Genomic DNA, 26,082 nt, shown 5'->3' on the forward strand with positions numbered 1-26,082 from the left:
AGTCATTCAGCACATCATCGCTCAGTTGGAACGAGGGGAAAACCCACCGCCATTTCTGAGGGAACAGCTCCCCGGTCTGCCATTACTCCTGCGAGAGCTTACACGCTTGGAGCTCCATAATAATGTTCTTGTCAGGAGGAGGAATATTGGAGGTGAGCTTACTTACCAACTTGTACTTCCAGAGGAATGGCGGTCTGAGGTCCTCAACCAGCTTCATGACCAGATGGGCCATTTGAGTACAGAAAGGACTCTGGACCTCGTCAGATCACGGTTCTTCTGGCCACGAATGGCAGTTGATGTCTGTAACAAACTCAAGAACTGTGAGAGATGCATCCGAAGAAAAGCACAACCTGAGAAAGCTGCACCACTTGTTAACATTAAAACCTCAAGACCACTCGAACTTGTCTGCATGGACTTTCTCTCCATAGAACCAGACCGAAGCAACACCAAAAATGTTCTAGTGATAACTGATCATTTCACAAAATATGCTGTTGCCGTGCCAACCCCAAACCAAAGAGCCAAAACCGTAGCAAAAGCGCTATGGGAGAATTACCTTGTCCATTATGGAATGCCAGAGCGTCTCCATAGCGACCAAGGGACTGATTTTGAATCTCATACTATCAAAGAGCTCTGTCAGATCACAGGAATCCAAAAGATTAGGACCACACCTTACCATCCCCGTGGTAATCCTGTGGAGCGATTCAACCGAACACTCTTAAACATGTTGGGTACGCTGCAAAAAGAAGATAAAACTCACTGGAAAGATTTTGTGAAACCATTGGTACACGCTTACAACTGTACCCGAAATGATGTCACTGGATACTCCCCATATGAATTGATGTTTGGTCGGCAACCCCGCCTTCCTGTTGACTTAGCTTTTGGACTGCCTGTGTCTGAAAAACCATCTACATCTCATTCACAGTATGTTGAAAAGCTCAAGTCACATCTCAAAGAAAGTTATAAGATTGCAACTGAAAACGCTGAGAAAGTCATGTGGAAGAACAAACTCAGAAACTGTTACACCCAGGATGGGTTTTGGTACCAAAGCACTGAGACCTGGTAGCATGGAAAGAGCCAGAGTCTTTCTGTTCTCTGAGGTCCAGATGGAGATGCCATGCAGTTATCCAGCAGCAACTTTATAGCATCTTGGCTGCCATTAATAAAACACTGCTGGTTATAAAATATGTAGCTGATCCAGTGATCAATAATGAAAATATTTCTTAGAAATAGTTATGCAAATGTCATCCAATTAGACCGACTTATCAGAGGGATTGTTTTCTCTCTGCTCAGTTTTTTTATTGCCTCATAAACAATCAGACTGAAACCTAACAAACCATAGAAGCAGAGCAGGGAGTGAGGCCCTCTAGTGGCTGCTGTGGAGTACTGCAGGTTTTAGTGGTTTAACAGGGAGTGAGGCCCTCTAGTGGCTGCTGTGGAGTACTGCAGGTTTTAGTGGTTTAACAGGGAGTGAGGCCCTCTAGTGGCTGCTGTGGAGTACTGCAGGTTTTAGTGGATTAACAGGGAGGGAGGCCCTCTAGTGGTTGCTGTGGAGTACTGCAGGTTTTTGTACTGGGTTCTAGTGTTTCCTGTCACTGTGGGCTTCACAGCGCAGTAGTACACAGCAGAGTCTGTCACTGCAGCAGAGGAGATCAGCAGATCCATCTGGCTTTCCTGTTTTCGAACTCTACCAGAGAGTCTAGACCGAGATTCTTTCTGCGTTTCTTCAACTTCCGTATTAAATGTCAGGAACTCTGGAGGTTTCCCTGGATGTTGTCGATACCAGAAGAAATAATCTGCTGCACCTTTACTGTAGTTGCAGGATAGAGAAACAGGGCTGTCTGCTGAACCAGACTTCTCGTCTTTCACTGGAGTAACGTGTTGACAGATGACACCTGAGCAAAGACAAAATGTTAACTTTTTTCATTGTTTTTTATTTCTATTATGATTTGTCATAAACATATTCCTGACCAAACATCAAACTGACCTGTTAGTGAGGTAATGATCACCAAAAGCTCATAGTCCATGTTGAAGAGAGTTAATGTTGGTGGTTAGTTTGCTGATCTGCATTGAATGAGGAAGTGTCTCTTCAGTCATTCAGCTCCTCCGTTTTTCTCCCCTCCTCCTCCTCCTCTTCTTCATCTTCTTCTCTGTTAAATTGAGAAAGAACAAAAACCTGGAAAAATGAATTTGTGCTCTGTTATTTCCAAACAGCAAGAACGGCAGACGTACACACAGTGAACACAAACACGTTTTCTCCAAAACCCGAGAATTCATCAACACAATCATTCAGCCTTCGTCACAATAATCCAGTGTTTCTCCATTATTTTCTGTCATGCCCTCCTAGGGATCATAATGTTTTCAGAACCCCCACTGCCCTTCCCTCCCCAGAACTGAAATATTATTTTCAATCTGTTCATATTTAATCATTTATCTGTACAATCTACTGGCTCCAGCATTGTATCACCTTATTATCAAAACCTCAAAATAATTTCCAATATCAGTTTAGTAAGTGAATCAGTAACATTTAATCAAGACTCAGTTTGAACGAGAACGAGTCCAAATGATTCACTGGGATGTGGATCTTTAGACTTAATGCAGTAAAACTTGTAGAAACTGTAATTTTTCACTGGTCAGCTTCTTCAGGTTAGTTTTTCACAACATTTATTTAACATTTGTGGAAAATTTTGCAGCAATATTGCTTATATTCCAGCTTGTCAGATGAGAAGAGATGAAAAGTGCATAACATTTTGCATTAACAATAAAAGATAGGTTTTGTCTATTTCCTCTAGTTTTCTGTGAGCTGCAGGCTCTGAGTTTTTCATTTGGGTTTTAAATAGGAATGAAGTTGGACGACAATAAAGTGGTAATTTGATGGTAACTTTTCACCATACTGAGCTAAATTGTGGAACACTGAGGGTCTTGTTAGGGTATCGGTGTAACAAATGACTAAGTACTAAATGTTTCAGCACATCGGAAGCAAATGTTCAGCCCCAGGACTTTGAAACGATTGTTTAAAGAACTTTTGATTTAATAGAAAGAGCCAGACTTGCTGAGCGGGTCACGTCACACATCACTCTCTCAAAGCCTTTTAATTTAACGACCAACTTGTACCTTTATAATTTGTCTGGACTAAGTGACTATAAGACTGGGTGAATGGTGGGTAGCCATCTTGTAAATGTGTGCAGACGATCTGGTCCTGTTGTCTCCCTACGGGCCTGCAGCTGCTCAGGATCTGCTCCAGGCATGGTGTCCAGTTTGGCATCATGTTTAAAAGGTCTCATGTTCACTGCATGCCAGGCTGTGACCTTTATCGTCCTCTTCTGACTAACACTTGCAATCTGAACGTCTTCACTTGTTGTAACGTTGCTGCAGACTCTAGTGAAGCAGCAAGAAGCAGATGTCAGTAAAATATCCCTGAGAACTGAACTTTATTTTGTTTGTTCACTTTAACTTATGGCAAATGTGATTTTCAGATTTCTAAAAACTGAAATGAATCCAAAATGCTTGTGAAAGTTTGACTTTCAGAGGTTTTACGATATCCGCCCAGGTTATTGCTGCTGTTTTTACCATGTACGTGACTGGTTTATAAAAATGTTTGCCTTGATTTTAATATAATGATCTTAGTATCACCACGACAACAATCAGACTGAACCCTAACAAACCATTGAAAACGCCCTCTAGTGGCTGCTGTGGAGTACTGCAGCGGTGATGTCAGGGACTGAAGGCTGAGTTAAAGTCGCTTTCAACAGTTCTTGTTGAGCGTTGTTGAGCCAAGAAAGCAGAATGGCGTTTATAGTTAAGGTTTCCATTGGAGCCGCCCAGTTTGTGTGAACGGAGTTACAAAGATCAAAGATGGCGTCGCAGGAGTCGCTGCGTCGTTCCCGCTTCAACGCGCCAACAATAAACGTAGCTTCAGCAGTTGCTAGCTGCTCCAGGCTCTGAGTAGAAATTGATAAAGTGTCAAGATGATCCGAACCCATCCGCGGTTCTGAACTGATTTGAATTTGTGTCGTTTCATCATTAGTGACCAGCAGCCTGATGTTTCTGTTGTTCTCTTGGTTTGTTGAACTTCATGTCAGATGGATTTCAGAATGACATAGTCGCTCTCTGTGGTGCTGAGACTTGTAAGATCTGCTGTTGCAGGCTTGTCTATATTGTAAAGTTACATTATCAGGAGCTTTATTATTTGGGTATAAATAAGTAGAATAGTTTCTAAAATGGTGACTGAAAAACCTGAAGTCAATCTGTCATTTTGACGGATTACAATTCACACCCAGGACCAGTTGTTTCTGAAAACATTACACTATGGAGGTAATTAAATCTACCAATTAAATTATATATATATACCCATCTCTCTCTTTCTTAAATCAGATGGATGTTGACTGATTATAAAACTTTCTCTGAAGTGGTGCGTATAATTTCAGTCGACAGAGTGACAGCAGAGCAGGAATTCAGCCTCCAGATCATCAAATCAACCAGGAGCAAAAGCCCAAAACATCATGAGCCACTGAAGCAATTAGACGTTAGATTGAACACAGAAGAGTGAGACTTTGCCTTCAGGCCACAGCAGGTGATGGTTCATAAATTAATTGGAGTCATTTCATTGTTCATATGTACTTACATTTATTCATCTGCTTAGTGTGTGATGGAACGATGCGACTGTTCAGCTTGATGAATGTTAAGCTGCAGAAAAATGAAATGAAAATCCATCATTATCATTTCTAAAAACAGAATAGGAAGGGATTTTTGGCAGATAAGATAATAAACATTGAGAAAGTCTAAAACAATCTGTCAGGATCATCAGCACAAGAGAAAAACCATGTTTGGCTTGGTCTAACATTAGACAACCGAACAGGGAGTGAGGCCCTCTAGTGGCTGCTGTGGAGTACTGCATGATTCAGTAGTTTAACAGGGAGTGAGGCCCTCTAGTGGCTGCTGTGGAGTACTGCATGATTCAGTAGTTTAACAGGGAGTGAGGCCCTCTAGTGGCTGCTGTGGAGTACTGCATGATTCAGTAGTTTAACAGGGAGTGAGGCCCTCTAGTGGCTGCTGTGGAGTACTGCAGGTTTTTGTACAGGGTTCTTGTGTTTCCTGTCACTGTGGGCTTCACAGCGCAGTAGTACACAGCAGAGTCTGTCACTGCAGCAGAGGAGATCAGCAGATCCATCTGGGTTTTATCAGCATTCACGTTGAAGGAGAAACCAGGAAGCGGCTGAGAAGTTTGTGTTCCTGTTCCTGAGTGGGAGATCAGGAACTCTGGAGGTTTTCCAGGATATTGTCGATACCAGAAGAAAGAATCACTTCCAGTGGCTGTTTTGGAGTAAGTGTAGGACAGAGTAACTTTGCTGCTTTCTACAGCGAACTCTTCTTTCTGAAGCGCAGTGAGTTGTTGGCATCTGACTCCTAGAAGAAAAGAAATCTGTTAGTTTCAGTTTCTGGAAATAAATTTACAATTATTAAACTTAAAATGGACATTTTTCAAACCAGAGGAATGCTGACCTGTTAGCAGAGAGGCGATGAGCAGAGACAGCATGTTGAGCAGAGTGAATGTTGGAGAGTTTAACTGAACTGAACTGAGGAAGTTTGAGTCTCTAGAGTTCAGCAATAGATCAGCTCCTCCCAGATTCTCTCAGCTCCTCCTCAACTTTCCTCTGAACTCATTGGAGAGATTTTATAATTAATAGACAGCAAAGAAGCAGCAGATTATCATCCATCAGTGATCCACTGTCAGGATTACAGGTGAGGCTTTACCTCGTTTGGCACATGAAAAATTAAATACATGCTAACATCATCATTTTCCATCATCATCGATGAGGAAAACTCAAACCTTTCCATTAATTTGTTTTTATTATTGGTAATATCAAAAGTTTTACACCTTACCTGTTTAAATACATGGAAAGGTTCATGCGAGGCAGTGCAGTGCTACGCCTCACCTCTGGGGGCGCTGTGTCACCCAAAGTGAGTGAAACGTGAAACAAACATAACATACACAGTTATCAATTTCAATCAGAAGAGTGAGAGTTATCAGCCAAAGAAAACATTCTACAACAAATGAGAAACATCTTTTGTGACCTTAAATTAAATATTTTTTATTTTTCTTGGTATCATTCAGTAACGTATTACTGAAAGATTTAATCGGTAGAGGTTAAAGCCAGATAAAGTCAAAGACTTTATTGATGTTCAAAGAATCAGAATAAACTAGCAGATTTCCACAGGTGAGTGTTAGCTTCGCTCAGTGTTAGCTTCGCTGAGTGTTAGGTTCGCTCAATGTTAGCCACACCCAGTGTTAGCTTCGCTCAATGTTCGCTTCGCTCAATGTTAGCCACACCCAGTGTTAGCTTAGCTCAATGTTAGCTTCGCTCAGTGTTAGCTTCGCTCAATGTTAGCTTCGCTCAGTGTTAGCTTCGCTCAATGTTAGCTTCGCTCAATGTTAGCTTCGCTCAATGTTAGCCACACCCAGTGCTAGCTTCGCTCAATGTTAGCCACATCCAGTGTTAGCTTAGCTCAATGTTAGCTTCGCTCAATGTTAGCCACACCCAGTGTTAGCTTCGTTCAGTGTTAGCCTTGGTCAGTGTTAGCCCCGCCCACAGACTTTTATGTCTTTGACAGATAAAATTAATTAATGAACAGAAACCATGAAATCATACATACTGAATTGATTATATGCATATCCTATTATATTCTAAGTTTGCATTTAATGACTTAATATTTATCTAACATTATTATCTTTCTCAGTCAGTCAGTCTGCAGTCATCTCTCTTTTCTGAGTTCACTCTTCATTTCTCCCTCTGTCATTCTCCATTCTGTCCTCAGTAGAAACATCTTTGTGTTTCTTGCCCATTTCCAGTCTTTTCTGCAACCTTGATTTAAGGTTTTCTTTCTCATTTACTTTTCATTAAAATATTTTACCATTATCTGTGTGCTTATTCCTCCTTAAATCCGATGGATTGGGCATAATGTTGTGACGAGGCCCTCTAGTGGCTGCTGTGGAGAACTGCAGGTTTTTGTACAGGGTTCTGGTGTTTCCTGTCACTGTGGGCTGCAGAGCGCAGTAGTACACAGCAGAGTCTGACAGACGGAGATCCTGGATCTTCAGGTTGAAGGATTTCTTGTCTTTATTGAAGTCAGCATCAAATCTGTCATTGTTGAAATCTGGAGCTTTATATTTTGACGATGGCAGCTGCTTCAGCATGTACTTTGGGAAACTGTTTCCTTCTTGTTTGTACCAGAACAATGTGACACTCACACTGCTCTCATAGGTACATCTCAGAGTCAGTGATTCTCCTGCAGCAGCAACAACTTCTCCTTCTGTCTGCTTCACTGAGTCTCCTTTACACTCTGGGGAAGAACAGAACATGCAGAGGAAGAGATGGATCAATAAAGATGATTGATTAAAGGAGAACAATCAGCAGCTTTAAAGACTTCTACTCCATGTAGAGGAAACATGTTGATCTTTGTATCTTACCAGAGAAAAGAGCAGCCAGAATAATCCACAGCCAATGTTCCATCTGTCCACCAAGGTTTAAATCAGCAGGAGGAAGCAGCTGATGTTCAACATTCAGTCTGACTATTGTTCTCTTCACAGCCAGCAGCGGCTCCAGTGTGCATGCTGCCCTGAGGAAGCACCGCCTTTGTTGAACTCCGCCCTCACACACTAACACACACTCCCATTAATTTCTATAACTAATCGTGATATTTCCCCTGAGCCATTTCATTCCCACCTTATTCCCAACGCCTAACTCAAAAATTGTGTTTTTATTGAGTGGACATGGCAAAATGTCCTCACAGCTATAAATGTCCACACAATGTTAGTCGTTTGTCAAGATTAAGTCCTCATAATGATAGCTAAACCAGCACACACACACACACACACATAATTTGTTTCTCTGTCTCTGCAGAGGCTTTACATTAATTTCCAGCCCAACTCTAAATTAACTCAGAAACATCACTTCCTGTGGACTGGACTTACATCCCCACTAGTCGGTCCCCACAATATAGTATGTTAGTGAAATGGTCCTTATTGAGCACCAAATACAAGACCACACACACACACACACACCCACACCCACACACACACCAAAACACACACTTATGTGCTAAATCGGCAGATTATCCAATCCTTGACATTTTCTAACTTATTGCGGCTGAACATGATTTTTTCCCATTTTCTAACTTATCAGAACTATTAAGGGCAAAACGTCATACTAATTTGTTTAATTTTAGGTCAACTAGATTCTTACAAAGAGTGGATATGGATTTGTCTGTAACATCCCTCTGTGAGATGTGGAAGTGAAAAACCTACAGGAAGGCTAAGATGAATAAAAAGAACATTTTTATTAAACACAAGCCCATTTTACAGACCGGAGCACAATCTGGAGGAAACAAAGCCAGTCCAGAGTTTCCCAAAGATCTACAGTCTCTGCATCTCTTCATGGGGTCCAGGCAGCATCCTCAGCTCAGCATATGGCCTTCGTCATCATTTAAAAAGTGATCTGCTGCTTGTTCACAAACAGCCTCATGGTTTAAATGTTGGCTGTTTGATATTTCCCTGGAGAGAGACTCTGTTCTCCCAGCAATTAACTCATGATAAACCAAGAGTGTAACTTGTCACGAGTTGGTGTGAGGTGGTGGTGAGGCAGACGCTTGAGACCCAGGTAAGATGTATGATGACAGTTTAATGGTGAAAGCGCAAAATCCAAAACACCAGGCAGCACGACTGAGCAGAAGCCAGGGCTCAACGCCGGCAGCAACTGGTTATTAGAATGGACAGCAAACAAAACGGTGCATACGACACGCACAAACGACTGCAAGACAAGGACCCGACGAGGACGCAGACACACAGGTGGCATTAAATACACAGAAACGAGACACACCTGGGAATGATCAAGGGGAGACAGGAAGGCACGGAGACTCAGGGACACAGAAAACTCAAAATAAACACAGAGAAAACACAGATCCCGACAAACTTTGTGTTGCAGTCGGTGGGGACGAGGAGGAGCCGGGGGGCTGATGCACCCACAGTGACTGAAAGGTCTTTTCTTTTTTAGTGCTAAGAATAAAACCAAAACTTACATGTGAATGCTGTACAGTCTTATTCAAAAATTAGGACATACGTCCTGATCAGGTTGTCAGTTTAATAGTACTTTTCCAAAATAACCTTTTAGCAGCTATTAAACATACTACGAAATATAAATATGTTAAAACATCTAATTAATCTATATAATGTCTTTCACTTGGTGATAGGGTTAGGGTTTTTTCTCAGTCTGTCAGCTTAACGTCACACGCAGACTTGTTGCCATGGCAACCAATAAACACCAGCCCCGGGAGCGCGGAGCACAGATTATTCAAGTGCATCAGGAAATAAGTCAAGAGAAACATAAAGACAAAAGGGGCAGGAAATATTGGTGGGACTGTCCCCATCAGGCCAGAGTTGGTGGGGACATGTCCACACCAGACCTTCAGGAAGTTACGCCTTAGTGATAAACTACTAAAATATTGTCAGCATGTTGGTAAGCTGCAGTCAGGTGTGACTGCCAGAGTCCAGGTAGGAGTCCTGTCTGGGGTCTGGGATAATAAACATGTTCCTACTTAATTCTAATGTTTATCCATCAGATAACAAACAGGACTTTTTAGAAAGTCCTTACATTTGAAAAGCTTTTAGCTGTTAGATTTCTTTCCAGGCTTTAAATAGCATGTAAAAGAAAGCTGTCTGTCCATGGCAGCTCTTAATAGCTGGTACTGGCAGGAGTCCGATGTGCCAGACTTGGTGGTCCAACCAATCCCCAGGATGGGTTTTGGTACCAAAGCACTGAGAGCTGGTAGCATGGAAAGAGCCAGAGTCTTTCTGTTCTCTGAGGTCCAGACGGAGATGCCATGCAGGTATCCAGCAGCAACTTTATAGCATCTTGGCTGCCATTAATAAAACACTGCTGGTTATAAAATATGTAGCTGATCCAGTGATCAATAATGAAAATATTTCTTAGAAATAGTTATGCAAATGTCATCCAATTAGACCGACTTATCAGAGGGATTGTTTTCTCTCTGCTCAGTTTTTTTATTGCCTCATAAACAATCAGACTGAAACCTAACAAACCATAGAAGCAGAGCAGGGAGGGTGGCCCTCTAGTGGCTGCTGTGGAGTACTGCAGGTTGTAGTGGTTTAACAGGGAGTGAGGCCCTCTAGTGGCTGCTGTGGAGTACTGCATGTTTTAGTGGTTTAACAGGGAGTGAGGCCCTCTAGTGGCTGCTGTGGAGTACTGCAGGTCTTAGTGGTTTAACAGGGAGTGAGGCCCTCTAGTGGCTGCTGTGGAGAACTGCAGGTTTTAGTGGTTTAACAGGGAGTGAGGCCCTCTAGTGGCTTCTGTGGAGTACTGCAGGTTTTTGTACAGGGTTCTGGTGTTTCCTGTCACTGTGGGCTGCACAGCGCAGTAGTACACAGCAGAGTCTGTCACTGCAGCAGAGGAGATCTTCATGGACATTTCTTCTTTGCTTCCTTTAAATGTCATCCTGTCCAGATGTTCTGATCCACCTGAAGGTGAGTGAGACCTCAGGAACTCTGGAGGTTCTCCTGGATTTTGTCGATACCAGAATAAATAATTAGCAGAATCTTTGGTGTAACTACAGGTCAGAGTAACAGAGCTGCCCTCTGAACTGAACTCCTCAGTCTTCGCTGCAGTGAGTTGTTGACAGTTTACACCTGAAGGAAGAAAAACTGATATAAGTGAAGAACAAGAAGGATCAGATTATTCTCTGAAAGACTCCAACCAACCTGATCCAGTGATCAGAACCAGCAGAGTGAATCCAGATGTGAGCAGAGACAGCATGTTGAGCAGAGTTAATGTTGGAGAGTTGAGCTGAGCTGAAGGAGGAAGTTTGAGTCTCTTTAGAGATCAGGGACAGATCAGCTCCTCCTCTTCCTCCTCTTCCTCCTCTTCCTCCTGGCTAACAGACTCACAGCTTCAGCTGACCAAAGAACAGATCATTTAGGGGATTGTATTGACTCACAGTATTCAGCCTCCTTGAATTAATCCTTTTTTTGCTTTTTTGATGAAATCAAGATCTTTTTTGCACGGTCACATGGAGTTACAAGAAAACCTGGGTGGCGAGAGTTTTTCTGTCTCACTGCAAAGTAACTGACTCAGCAGTGGTGACTTTATAAGTTTCTCATTAATAAAACTGATTCTATTAAAACTGTCGTTGTCCTTCCAAACATGATTACTTCATCCTCAGTAAGAGAGGATGAATGCAACTATAGAACCTGATGTGTGATTGGACTGTTTATCAGTCAGTAAGTTATCAAAAATATTATATTCATCCAAACTCCGACTTGCATGTTGGACCCCGTCCCAGTCAAATCATTTAAAGAAATGTTTCCTCTGATTACTGCCCCCAATTGAGCAAATCCCAGGGGAGATGGGGAACACTGAGTCAGAGTCGGACATGTTCCATGCCTCCATCGTTAAGGCAGCTGACTGCAGGTGTGGCCGCAAGGTTATCTGTGCCTGACCCAACAGCAACCTGGGAACCTGCTGGTGAACGCCGGTGGTGAGGGTGCTGTCAGGCTGAAGAAGGAGTCTCATCAGACCTTGTTGGCCTGTGGGACCCCAGAAGCAGCTGATGGGTACCAGCGGTCCTAGTGGTATGCAGCTTGGGTGGTTGCTGAGGCAGAAATACACCATGGGAATTTGGAGAGTCCATGGAGAAAGACTTCTGTACAGCTTGGAGGCATTTCTGGTCCTCAGTCCGGCATCATGGAGTGGAGGCAGAGCAGTACACCACCAATACAGTTTCCAGTGGAAATGGTGTTCTGATGACCCCGAGTTGGAACTTATGTGAGCAGAATACTTCAAGGGCCTCCTCAATCCCACCAACACGTCTTCCACTGAGGAAGAAGAGCCTGGAGACGTTGGATCTGGTTCTGATCGTTGGACACTGGACCAGCTCTATATCCACAGCAGGGGCCTAGGGGTTCTGGGAGTTCGCCAAACCAGTCTACATGTGGACTTGGAGAGGACTTGGAGACCGTGTCACTTGGAGTCCTGTGGGGGTTACTCTTGGAGAATGGCGTACCAGGCCTTTGATACGGGCTGTTAGTTCCCTGTTTGGCTGCTGTCAGTCTGGTACGCTTTGCAGGAAGGAAGTCGGGCTCGTTTCTGGTGAGAGTTGAATGCCACCAAGATCGCCCTTTGTAATGGATTCTAGGTGCAGATAAAGTGGATTTATTTTGGTGGCCTCAGGATCGCCACTATGCCTTTTGTAGATGATGTTTTCATATTGGCTTCGTTAGGTTGTGATCTACCGCTTTTACTGGAGCGATTCACAACCGGATGCGAAGCAGCCGGGATGAGGATGAGTGTTGTCAAGTAGGAGGACCTTGAACCAGAAAAAGGTAGAGTGCCGTCTCTGGGTCGGGGGGATGCCCTGCCCCAAGGGGAGGAGTTGAAGTATCTCTGGGTTCATGAATGATGGAAAAATGGAAGGTGAGATCGACAGGTGGATTGGCTCAGCGTCTGCAGTGAAGCGGGCGCTGTACCGGTCTGTTGTGGTGAAGAGAGAGCTGAGCCAAAATGCGACTCTTTCTATCTATGTTCAAACAATTATCAATCAATCAATCAAATTTTATTTGTATAGCACATTTCAGCAGCAAGGCATTTCAAAGTGCTTTACATCATTACAAACACAGAAACACAAAGCAACATAGAATCAACAATCAAAACACAGCATTAAGTCAAGTTCCATCAATAAATTTGTAATTGATTACATTTCAAATACAATCCTAAACAGGTGGGTTTTTAGTCGAGATTTAAAAGAAGTCAGTGTTTCAGCTGTTTTACAGTTTTCTGGAAGTTTGTTCCAAATTTGTGGTGCATAGATGCTGAAAGCTGCTTCTGGTTCTGGTTCATCTGTAATCATGAGTTTTGGAACATGATTGAAAAACAGGATCATGGATGCAAGTGACATAATTTTTTCTGCAGGATAAAAACTTTTTAAGCTAACTTGAATAATGATCTTGAATAATGATTACTGCAATATTTGTTACTTGGATCAGTTGAAATGAATGTGTAATTGATTCGAAATGACTTATTGGTGAATAGAAATACATGTAATTAAACCTGAAATGTCATTGTGATAATATCAAAAGTTTCTTTAATATCCGAATCATCCCTGTTCTACAGTCCCTCCACTGGCTCCCTGAAGCTCAGAGAATAGACTGTAAAATATTGCTGGTAGTTTATAAATCACTGAACGGTTTAGCACCACAATACATTAAAGATCTGCTGCTCATGTATCAACCTCCCAGAACCTCTTAGGTCTTCTGGTTCTGGTTCTGGTTCTGCTCTGCATCCCCAGAACCAAATGAGGAGAAGCAGCTTTCAGCATCTATGCATCACAAAACTGGAACAAACTTTCAGAAAACTACAAAACAGCTGAAACACTGACTCATCTAGATTAAATGTTTAGAGCTTGAAGCAGAATCAATTAAGAATTTAACGATGGCACATAACTTGGTGTGACGTTTTGATTGTTGATTCTATGCTGCATGACTTTGTATTTTTATGATGAAAAGCACTTTGAAATGCCTTGTTGCCGAAATATGCTATAAAAATAAAACTTGATATTATTGATTGATTTTCAAAGTCACCCTTTGAAAAGAATCAGACTGAATAATCTAGTTTCTGTGTGTGTGTGTTTTATGTTAGTTCAATGATGTACCAAATACTAGGATTGTTTCATTTTCCTCTGTGAAAACCGAGCAGTGAGGGAGGCCCTCTAGTGGCTGCTGTGGAGAACTGCAGGTTTTAGTGGTTTAACAGGGAGTGAGGCCCTCTAGTGGCTACTGTGGAGTACTGCAGGTTTTAGTGGTTTAACAGGGAGTGAGGCCCTCTAGTGGCTGCTGTACAGTACTGCAGGTTTTTGTACAGGGTTCTGGTGTTTCCTGTCACTGTGGGCCTCACAGCGCAGTAGTACACAGCAGAGTCTGTCACTGCAGCAGAGGAGATCAGCAGATCCATCTGGGTTTTATCAGCATTCATGTTGAAGGAGAAACCAGGAACCGGATCCTGGAGTTTAGCTCCTGTTCCTAAATGGGAGATCAGGAACTCTGGAGGTTTTCCAGGATATTGTTGATACCAGAAGAAAGAATCAGTTCCAGTGGCTGTTTTGGAGTAAGTGTAGGACAGAGTAACTTTGCTGCTTTCTACAGCGAACTCTTCTTTCTGAAGCGCAGTGAGTTGTTGGCATCTGACTCCTAGAAGAAAAGAAATCTGTTAGTTTCAGTTTCTGGAAATAAATTCACATTAATAAAACTTTGAAAATGTGTTTTTGAAAAACAGAGACAGTGTGACCTGTTAGCAGAGAGATGATGAGCAGAGACAGACCATAATAGTCCATGTTGAGCAGAGTTAATGTTGGAGAGTTGAACTGAACTGAAGGAGGAAGTTTGAGTCTCTTTAGAGATCAGGAACAGATCAGCTCCTCCCTGAAGCTCTCAGCTCCTCTTCCTCCTCCTCCTCTTCCTCCTGGCTAACATACTTTCAGCTTCAGCTGCTTTCTGATGGAAATAAATGAAACTGTTATAAAACATAAATATAAAGTTTGTATTGAGAAATCTGCAGTCAATTCAACTGAATCATCAATACAAATTCTAAATCAGTGCATTAAGCTCAGTTTATTCAAATTGATTAAAAGGTTTTCTGTATGCAGTAATCCAGTGGATTGCATCAAGTCCTTAATTTATTCATTCCCTCCTTTTAACAGGAAGAAACAGCTCTGTCAGAGTTACCTGCTGTGGTGTGAGTCTGAAGACCAACCAGTGCAGAGACAGTACAGGAAATGATTGGACTAGCTGTTCTGGTTAATGAGGAGAAGGAGGAAGCTGAGCTCTGGATGGTTCCTGGAGGCAGAACCATGTTGGACTGGGCCAACATGGTTTTACCTGAAGCCCATTACCTGTTTTCTCTACATGGAAGGTCAGTGTGATGTTGGTTTTTGGAATATGTTTAACCCACATGCAAAACACTCTCAGGAAAGGAAGCAGAATTTAGAGATTTCTAATTAATAGAGTCCAGTGAAGAGCTGTACTCAGGAGAGGAAGGGATTCAGCAGACCGCTCGGGGAGGGGGCGTGGCCCACGGGGTCAGCAGCGGACAGGAAGGTTAGCTGAACCGAACATCAGGTGTTCTTAAGTAGAACACCTGATGAGATGGAAACAAACTGCAGAGGATCATACCTGCGGCCTGACGCCCTCATGATGCAGATCACACAAGCTGCAGAAAAGGACTGGAGGAATAGGAGAACACAAGTCCTGGACCCCAACAGTCAGATGTAGGGTCAGCGGTAGGGTCAGGTCTAAGGTCAGTTGTAAGGTCAGATGTAAGGTCAGATGTAGGGTCAGGTCTAAGGTCAGGTCTAAGGTTAGGTGTAGGGTCAGGTCTAAGGTCAGATGTAGGGTAAGATGTAGGGTCAGATGTAGGGTCAAGTCTAAGGTCAGGTCTAAGGTCAGATGTAGGGTCAGCCATGAGCCACAGGGTTTCCTGGGGCGTCCATCAGTCCCCGGCTTTAGCTCACCAGGTGGGGCGGTAATCTGTCCTCTTTGCCCTTTGAGGTGTGCAGCGCCCCCAAGCTGCTCTCCCTGTGAAGATGAGACTCTCAGTCCTTTGTTCTGATTGCATTAAATGATTTGACCTCATTAACTGGCAAGATGAGACCCTTTCCCCACCATCTTTATTTGTTCAGCTTCTAATCTGCATTGGTTCGTCAGTTTTGGGAATAATTAACTGCTGAGTGATTTTAAAATGTGTGAAGTGAAGCCAGTCTTACAGAAACCTTAATCTTGATTCTGCCTTGATTTTCCACTTCCATCCTGTCTCCAAGCTGACATTCCTGAATAAAATACAAGCCGTAGAAACCCAGATCAGATCCAGGCTCTGTCGGTTCAGATCTCTGATCCGTTTCACTTTGCATTTCTAAAACAGCAATCCACTGAGGTTTCTTTAGAAAAAGGATTTGTTAATAGCTGCTGATGAAGGAGATGAGAGGTGAACAGAGGTCTATGGAGCAGAGATAAAGTTTACTGGATTTACGAGGTGATCTGGGCTGAGAGTCCATGTGGACCCCGGACACGATGTGACGTCTTCGGGTGATCTGGAGCGGGACAGATCACCCGGAGGAAGTTCTGCAGAAAGACAGACAAGCTGCGTCTCAGGCTGCTTCTTTGGGTTGGGAGGCTGCTTTGCTTTGCTAGTGACTGACCTCTGTGGGGGGCGGCTGCCCTGGGCCGGTGCCTGGTCGGTGTGGAGCTGCTGTGACCTTTTAGTCCTCTAGAAAGTCACCTGTCTGCTGTTCTGGGTCGCTGTGCATTGTAGAGCTCACAGTTACACCAATGTGATTTATAACGCGAGCCAGGCAGTCAGGAAAGAATCATAAGATAATGATTATTATTGATTTATCCCACAGAGATTAAAAATCTTTTACAAGAGAATCCTGGCCAAGACTGGCAGCAGCTCACAATTTACAGAACATTCACACAGCAAAACAGAAAAAGTTCACAGTCATAAATTTACATGTTTCCTTCTCAAAGAACAGTCTGAGAAATATTTAGAGACAACAGACCCTTTAGGTTCATGTATGTCTGACACTGGTTCCAAGACGATGCAGCAGAAAACTGGAACAAACTTTTAATAACTAAACCTTATTTAGCCATTAATCAATAGTTAATTAACTTTGAAAACATTCTTAATTAAGAATGTTTTGAATATGATAAACTATATATTAAAACATTTAATAATACTTTTTCCATAAAGACAAATTCCTGCCAAAACCAACATGTATGTCTCTCTATTTTTTGAAAACCTAACTTTATTATTTTTCTTAGCAGCATAATAACAGCCGCAGTCGTTCTTGTTTTCCACTAACTGCTGCTGAACATCGTCCAGCAGGAACCATTTCCTGCAGATCCAGGAGCTTCAGGGTAAATGTCTCCTGTTTGGTCTGGGAGGAGGAACGTTTAATTTTTTCTTCTAAAAGCTATTTAAAAAAACACAAAATAATTAATTTTGTAATTGACAGGGCCCCATTTTTTAACATTTCTATGAACAAAAACAAACTAAAATGTGGAGCCCTAACCCTAACCCTAACCCTAACCCCTGCTCCATCATCATCCCTCATTTATCCAAACCTTCTCAACACAAACAGTTCAGTGATGCAGAAACTCTCTTTCTGTTTTATTCTCACTAAAAGTAACGATGAATATTGAACTTGACATATTCCACTCTTTACCAGGATTAGATCAAGGACATGATCACATCCAATCAGGCTATTGCTGCAGATTTATTTATTATATACTGCTGCAAAATTTTTGTTCATTTATGAAAATGTTCATCTTGATGTTAGATTTAGATAAAGATGAACAATAACAGGTTTAATCCAAAATCACATCATATTATCAGTTTGTTGTTTTGGAGAAACGTTTTGGTATGAAAAGCAGTGATGCAGCTCAACATCTCAGATTTTTATTACCACATAAACAATCAGACTGAATCCTGACAAACATTACAGAGAGTGAGGCCCTCTAGTGGCTGTTGTGGAGTACTGCAGGTTTTTGTACAGGGTTCTGGTGTTTCCTGCCACTGTGGGCTGCAGAGCGCAGTAGTACACAGCAGAGTCTGACAGACGGAGATCCTGGATCTTCAGGTCAAAGTCTGAGTTGTTGACCTTTGCACCAAATCTGTCTTTGCTAAACTCTGGATCATTTTCTCTTATTTTAGCATATTCTTTCAGCATGTACTTTAGGAAACTGTTTTCTCCTTGTTTGTACCAGAACAAGGCATAATTAGTACCACTGGTCTCATAAGTACATCTCAGAGTCAGTGATTCTCCTGCAGCAGCAACAACTTCTCCTTCTGTCTGCTTCACTGAGTCTCCTTTACACTCTGGGGAAGAACAGAACATGCAGAGGAAGAGATGGATCAATAAAGATGATTGATTAAAGGAGAACAATCAGCAGCTTTAAAGACTTCTACTCCATGTAGAGGAAACATGTTGATCTTTGTATCTTACCAGAGAAAAGAGCAGCCAGAATAATCCACAGCCAATGTTCCATCTGTCCACCAAGGTTTAAATCAGCAGGAGGAAGCAGCTGATGTTCAACATTCAGTCTGACTATTGTTCTCTTCACAGCACCACTTCTTATTGACACAATGCTGGAACACAGAGCACAAGGAGAGCGCCGCCTACTGGAGCATGGCGCCCCCTGGTGGAGAGGAGAGGTGGAGTTCACCAGAGAGGAGACGAGGCTCCAGCAGCTGGGCAGTGGTCAGATGTTCAGGAGGAACTGGTTTTACTGGTTTTACTGGATACTGTTGACAGCAGAAATATTCTCTGAAGTGGTTGAGTCTGAGCCGATGTTCTGTACCTCAGTCCGATTCTCTGAACCTGATCAGAGACTCATCTCTCCTCCACAAACCACCAGATGCTGCAGAGTTTTCTGCTGAAATGTTCAGCTGCAGAAGAAGAAGAGTCGCCCAAAAGAACCAGCATCCTGTAACTACTGGAGGCATCGCGGCTCCAACGGGCCTGAATCACATCAACGATTGGTTTCCCAGCCTCTGCAGAGCTGAATTGAACCTGATGAAGTTTTTCAGACTGAGTTTTACTGGAGAAGAGATGCATCTGATTGTCACTGGGTAAATGCCCCCTGCTGTGATTTGTCTCCATCAGGGTAAAAACCCAAACTCTGAGACTCAAGTTACAACTTAAATCAAATTATTAATAATCAACCTTATTGATATTTACAGGCTGTTATTGGTGAGAAACTTACAGAAAAACAGAATTGATGGTCAGCTCAGTGAAGATGATGCTGCTGATCCAGGATCAGGAACCAAGTTGTTTCTAGAGGACAAACAGGAGCCTGGAGGTCAGAACGACGTCCGGAGACCCAGATGTTGTCTTGTAGTTACAGCCGAGTGAGACAGGTTGTCCTTCTGTCCAGCGCCGGCCCAAGGCATAAGCAAACTAAGCAGCCGCTTAGGGCCCCAGGGCCACCAAGGGGAGAGAGGCCCTTCCTCCCCTTGGTGGAGATCAGCTTCACAAAATCAGTGGAGCTGATTTTTTTTTATATATATTTATATATATATATATATATATATAATTTTTATGTCATTATAATAACATAAAACTCACAATTTCACCATGAAATGATTCGTTTTTACAATAATATATATTTGATAATGTATGTGGAAATTATTATTTTCTTGATAAAAAGAAGTAAAATAAATTGCTCTTGGGCCCCCTGGTGGCCGCGGTAGGTACCGCATGCTTCCCCGGTACCATGAGCTGCTGTTCAGAACATCTAAAGGTCCAAAGGTCAGAAGTTAAGTTAGTAAAACTATGTCTCAGAAAATGACTGATCCTTCAGGGAGGGAGAAAAGAAAAGGAAGAATAGAAACAGCCAAGATAAAGGTTTGTTTTAATGAGCCTTGCTAATGTAATGTAAAGATTAGTAAAGCTGCTAACAGAACATTAGCTTGATAGCGACCTGGACCGGTGTTCTAGATTAACTGGTGGCTTTTTAGGACCCCTTTACTGAACCAGGAAGTAAACAATGCGATAAGCTTAAAAAACTACAAATTTTTGAAAAATGCTGTCCGAATCCGTAAGACACACATTAAGATCTCGGGAATAACTAATTAGAAAGACTTTTATTGGTCTAACATGGTATGTTGCCTCCCTGTTTTTTTTTCTTTTTTTTTAACATTAATCTGCAAAATCACCAAAACATGTAAATTATGCAGAACTTGTTCTGATTTCTGTGTTGCTTCAGAGGATGAAACTCATCAAAGGAAGATGGAAAGATGCCATAAACAGATATCAGAGCAAAGATTAATCCCTGGAGCCACATAAGTGTTGAAGAGTCATGGGATTAAAAATAACATGTTTAAAAAGATCGACTGGCTGTTGTTTTCACATCTCCCTCATATTGTAGATATTTCAATTAGATATCCACAGAAACTATAGCCAAATCTTTTTAAACACTGTTTTTGTAACATAGTTTATTTATAATTATAGAGTTGAGTTCCTAGTTCACTTACAGAAGACATTGCAGATCTATGTGAAAGTGTCATTTCGTGTTTATTGTTGATATTTTTTCTCATAATTTAATTAAACATCTTTATTCTTTTCATCAAGTGACTCTAAAACTCAACTATAAGAGACAAAAACTATTATCTTTTATACTTTTACATCAGAAACGGTTAAAATCTTCACTCAAACTGAGATTCTGAAAGTGTCACCAGTTAATCCAGGTTTGCCTCTGAAAGCGCAGAGTGTCTGATAGATCAGGATCAATAACAGGTGATTATTGGACTTTTGTTGGCCGATATAGTTTAGTGGATTAAACGGCTCTCGGAGCTCAGCGACCGCTGGTTCCAGTTCAGTTAGAGATTTAGTCTAATTTACATTTTGGACCAGTTTATTTTACTGTCTATAAAATAAAATTCACTTGCTGCCAATGTTTTGGAGGTAACATCGTTTAGCAGGTTTGCCAGGCAAACTTTTAACTGTAAGGATTTTGTGAAATTACTAAATTACAGCTTTGTGTCTGCAGCCCAGTTAAGGTGCAAACGAAATAAAGTGGCTTCCATTAAATGAGCAAAGAATTAGTTTGCATGATATCAGAACTGTTTACATTTATTGACATGTTTGCAGAACATGTCAGTCAATATAAGACCAAGAAAATATAAAATAATCATCAGTTCTCTAAATGCTGGGTGATGGTAGAAAGTTTAGCTCAGTCTCCTCCTGAAGTCTGGTATATTTTAGTTATATTTCAATATATTCTTCAATATTCCTTCACATACAGAGAATTATTATTGTTTTGAAGAGATCATAGAGAAAGAGACATTTTCTACTCTGTTTATTTACTTTTGTAGCGTTTTGATCAGGAAACGACACAGCCACCTAATTTTTTACAAACATCTTTGTTGAGGACCCCGTTAGTTAATCTAAGTCTTAATGAGGCTCGTTTTGTTTTTAAGTTTATTTCTCCTGGTCTCCAGCCTGCAAACTGGTTCCCAGTAGAGAACACAGATAAATACTGTAGATATGGATCATAATCTGTTGGTATCTGACAGTAGAATGTAGGAACATTTATTATTATAATTTTGGTGCGTCAATTTGGATATAACCACCAACTACAACATTGGCTGTTAACTTTATATCATTTAGATGAGATTTTATTACAGTATAAAGTATCAACATTATTTTATTTGGACATTTAAACACCACAAGCAACACCATCAGGTATGTGATTTAAATTTTATTAAATATGATGACACCAACCTCATTGTTTAGCGACACTTTAGCGGTAGTGTCGCTAAAAAAAAAAAAAAGAAAGTTCAGAAACAGAGAGGCTGCAGGACGTCTGGTCACCCTAAATAAATCACATTACAGGAAGTTGAAAGTTAATTCCAATGTTTTTCTGATCAGAGCTGGTTGCAAAAAGCAGAAACTTTCCACTTATTGTGGCTGTTCATGTTACTTTCATGAGATGAAATGAATTTATTCTGGTGAAGCTGAATGTGAATGGGACTGTCCTGTTACTCACTGATCTGGTTTTGCTCCAATGCGAAGCGAACTGAACGCTGCTCTGTACAAACTTGTTTTGAAACATAATTTTCACATGTAACATTAAACATATCTGCTTCAAATGGGATTTATAGTAAAGTTTTGAAGATCGTTTTGTCACACAAGTAGCATTTTTCAACAGGCATCAACACAGCCACCTACAATTTAGAAACATCAGCGGTGCGCAAAGGTTTCAACCAGTTAATTTAGCCACCAGTTAATCCATAACACCGTCCAGTTCAACAGCCAAACATTTATGCTGTTTGTGTGAAACTGAGTTTAAACTTTAAATGAGTTGATTTTCTGGATATTTCTGAGGTATTTTGGCTTCACACCGTGTTTGATAAGAATAATTAAAACTTGTCAATGTTTTTTTTTATTGCAAACAAAGAATATATAAGAACAACACAGAACATTAATAATTACAAACAGATACAACATAAATGGGCTTTACAGAACATGGAAGAATTATTTTACAATATCAAAATCAAACTGAGTCTCCAGAGCTGCGGGTCTTTAAGGGCCGTTAGGATTTAATGGCTTTAGCATCGGAGCTGATTTTTAAGGATTCTATATAGATATTAATAGAAGATAATAACATCTGGAAATTAGGGTTTTGTTGTAAATGTTTGGAGGTGTGAATATGATATTTACCATAAATAATAAAAAAGTTGACAACATATAAAAATTCTGTTTTGACAAGTTCACATTTCTCCATCCAAACAAAACATCCTGATCTGTTAAAGTAATATTGAGATTTCTTTCTCAATATAATATTTCTCCAGAATATTTTGCTATAATTACAATCACAAAAAACATGAACAAACTTTTCCTCATTATTTTTACAAAAAGTACACAAAGGGTCCAAATCCCATTTATATCTTTTTATCAAAAATGCTTTAACAGGATAAACATTATGAATAATTGTATAAGAAATTTCTCTTACTTTATTGTTTATTAAGTATTTTTAGGAGCAACCAAGTCCACTTCCAATTAATATTTTCAAAAATGTTGGACCAATAAAATATACAAGCTGGTGAAAAAACAAGATCTGGTAAAAGAATCTTTTTTAACATTTTGTTGGTTGTTTTCTTACTTAAAGGCATAATCATAATCAATATAAATGGAGTTGGGATCATAATCTGGCACTGAGTGAATTTGATCTGAAGATGATAAAAGCTTTAATGAGCCACTGTTTCAAACATTTTCTTTAGAAAAGTCATAAAATCAGAATAAGACAATAAATAACCATTTGGATTTAATAATTGGCTTACGAGTAATATTCCCCTATCAAACCATTTTCTACAAAAGATTGTCTTATTTTTGTTTTTAATGTCTTCATTATTCCAGAAATAATATTTATGAGGAGAAAAGTGACCAGCTTTACAGCATTTGTTTATGAAACGTAGATCATTTGAACTATAATTGCATCTAAGAAGAAAAGGTCAAATCCTGCAATTTTGTCAAAGTTGTAAATGGGAATATCATTAAATATAGAGTTTTTGTTTTTTAGATTTTTTAAATATTTAATTTTCAATGAATTGTTTAAAGATGTGAAATCAATGGCTTCAATTCCACCTTTTTCAACTTTATTCATTAGAATATTTTTCTTGATGAGATGGCATTTGATTTTCCATATAAAGTTAAAGTTTATTTTATTAATGTAAAGGGCTGGATAAACGAGTCTAGATAAACCTTCAGCTTTGATTAATAATGAACGTCCTAAACGAGAGAGATCTCACTGGAGCCACAGATTAAATCTTTGTTCAACTATTTTAATTATGGGGTTAAAATTTTCTATTGATCTTATATTTTGATCTTTAATTATTGTGATTCCAAGATATTTAACTTTGTCTTTTATAGGAATGTTGAGGAATGTGCCTTTAAATGAGATTTAATGGAAAGTAATTCACATTTATTTAGATTTAGAGTTAAACCAGAAGCTCTGGAGAAGGTGTTGATGATTTCAATAGTTTTTTATTTCACATTTATTCTTTAAAAAAAGTGCAAATTACTGGGAAATTACAATATTTCTGTTTGCAACATTAATCCCTGTGATTTTTTCCTTGATTTTAACTGAAAGAATTTGCATGGCCAGAATGAATAGATGTGTGGAGACTGGACACCTTTATCTTTTCAAATCAAATCTTTTAGAGCAGCCAGGTGATCATTTTACAGATGCATTACAATTCCTATATAACATTTGACAACTTTTAATTAAGATTTGTCCGTATCCAAATACTTCTAATGCTTTAAATAAAAATGTATGTTCAACTGTGTCAAAATCTAGAAACGAGATCATCCCTCTATTAAATCTGAGTAATCTAGCAGATCCAAGATAATATTATTAGTTATATGTCTACCTGGTATGAATCCAGACTGAGTTTCATCAATAACTTCTTCAAGAGTATTCTGAATTTTTGTAGCAATACAACCTGCAATAATTGTAGTCATTGTGTAGTAATGTAATTGGTCAGGGTCAGGGTTGGGTTCAACCTGTGGTTTAGGGGTCAGTGTAATCAGACTTTGGGTCATTGTTGGAGGAACTGACCCAGAATCCAAACTTTCAAGATAAACTTGATGTAAAAATGGTGATAGCTGTTCTGAAAACTTTTTATAAAATTCTGCATTGAGGCCATCAGTGCCTGGTGATTTATTTAGTTTTAATTTATTGATGGACTTTTGGACGTCTTCAAGTGTAATCAAGGAATCACATTGTTTTTATTATTTTTACTAATTTGTTGCATTTTATTCAGAGTTAATAAATTGTGAGACAGTTTCATCAGAACATCTTGACTGATAAAGTTCTTGGAAAAAAGTTTCACAGTAAGAAGAGATTTGAACTTCACAGATATTATTATTGATTTGAAGTTTCATAATACTGTTAGATATTTGGTGTTTTTTTCTAATCTAAAAAATAAGAAGAGTTTTTTCCTCCTAACCATTCCTGTCTCGATCTGATGTACGCTCCTTCAGCTTTGGAAATGTAAATATTGTCCAGGTTCAGTTGTAAATGGTTTAATCTGATCTTTTGTTCTTCAGATACATTTTCTGGCAGAACATTGTTCAATAAGATAATTTCTTTTATTACTTCTGATTCTACTTTCCTTTTTCTTTTAGAATCTCAGCTCCAGTTTTCAGAAACATTTTTTGAAGTTCATATTTTAGGAGTTCCCAATTTTTACTAAATTCCTTCTGACTGCAAACTGTATTACAATACTTTATAATTATTTGTTTAATGTTTTCTTCCACTGTTTTATTTTCTAACAGTGAAGAGTTGAGTTTCCAGTAAGCTGTAACTGTATTTTTTCCATACTGGTTTAATTGAGTTTTTCCAGTTAAAATAAGTTTGTGGTCTGATAACAGAGCTGGAAGAATCTCTGACTTCATTTCATCAGTTATTAAATCAGACAGCAGCCAGAAATCACTTCTTGATTTAAAGGAGCCTGTTTGGTTTTGCACATAAATTTAACTTTGGACTTATTTTTTTGTCTCCATTCATCAATCAGGCCAAAGGTTGACATAAAGTTTTCTAGAACTGTGTTTGGATTTGTATTAGCCTTTGGAGGAAATCTATCTAATGCTTCGTTAAGAGTCCCTACCAATAGTAATAATATTCATATGATATTTTCCACATAAGTAATTCACCCCGTTACTCCATCTATCATAAAGTTGCATATTTTCTGCTTTGGTATTGTACCCATATATAGAACCCAACAAAAAAATTCTTCATTTATTGATACAACTAATAAGACAAAATGTCCATATGTGTGGACATAATCCATCTCCACTGAAGTTGTTTGGTAATGTTGCCTCCTGCTGATTGAGTGGAGCCATGTTCCAGCCATAGTTCGTCCCCCACTGACTTTTCCAGAACTTGGTATCATTTGCAGTTGAATGAGTTTCTTGGATAAAACAGAAATCTGCTTTAAAATTTTTAAGATATAAAAACGTTGCCTTTCTTTTAATGTTGTTCCTTAACCCTCGAGCATTGAGTGAAATAACTTTAAAAAAAAGAAATGCTACTAAGAGTTGTAGCTTCTAACCCTGAAAACTGAGTTACAGAAAAATCTAACAAACTTTCCCAACAGAGAAATTATATAATAAACGGAGCTTTTTCAATATTTAATGTCATTACTTAACTGTTAGTTCTGGTTCTCAAGATGTCTGCCAGTCATTAGCAGGTTCAGGTTTTTCCTCCTTCCTCCTCTGTCAGTACCAAAGGCTCTGGGACCGATTTAAAGGCTGTTTTCCTTCTTCGCCTGCTTTTTTCACCAGTGGCCACAGCAAGTTTCTTCTCTGACGGTCCTCTGGGCAGAAGTCCTCCTTGAAGCGCAGGTTGCTTGATTTCAGAAAAGATGACTGCTTGGCCTCCTTCCACACCGTATCCCTGTAGTGTCTCATGGAGAACTGGATCATCTGGATCATCACTTCTCCAGGACGACCCGTGCCTGTAACGCG

General features: G+C 40.0%; 4 gene segments (V, D, J or C); all 4 read right to left on the reverse strand.

Moving 5' to 3' along the window:
• Window positions 1–1,396: 1,396 nt before the first annotated feature.
• Window positions 1,397–2,140, reverse strand: LOC116721070 (T cell receptor alpha variable 8-2-like). The segment is given in 2 exon segments: window positions 1,397–1,892; window positions 1,985–2,140. Coding segments are annotated over 2 exon segments (426 nt in total).
• A 2,309-nt stretch (window positions 2,141–4,449) lies between these two features.
• LOC116721069 (T cell receptor alpha variable 3-like) lies at window positions 4,450–6,894 on the reverse strand. The segment is given in 2 exon segments: window positions 4,450–5,403; window positions 5,500–6,894. Coding segments are annotated over 2 exon segments (426 nt in total).
• Window positions 6,895–10,312: 3,418 nt separating this feature from the next.
• Window positions 10,313–11,315, reverse strand: LOC116721065 (T cell receptor alpha variable 20-like). The segment is given in 2 exon segments: window positions 10,313–10,696; window positions 10,769–11,315. Coding segments are annotated over 2 exon segments (429 nt in total).
• Window positions 11,316–13,868: 2,553 nt separating this feature from the next.
• LOC116721067 (T cell receptor alpha variable 3-like) lies at window positions 13,869–14,481 on the reverse strand (the record flags this gene model as incomplete). The annotated part of the segment is given in 2 exon segments: window positions 13,869–14,248; window positions 14,346–14,481. Coding segments are annotated over 2 exon segments (426 nt in total), but the record flags the coding sequence as incomplete, so codon positions are not given.
• Window positions 14,482–26,082: the final 11,601 nt, after the last annotated feature.

The sequence above is a fragment of the Xiphophorus hellerii genome, chromosome 6 (assembly GCF_003331165.1).
Source record: "Xiphophorus hellerii strain 12219 chromosome 6, Xiphophorus_hellerii-4.1, whole genome shotgun sequence".
NCBI lineage: Eukaryota > Metazoa > Chordata > Actinopteri > Cyprinodontiformes > Poeciliidae > Xiphophorus > Xiphophorus hellerii.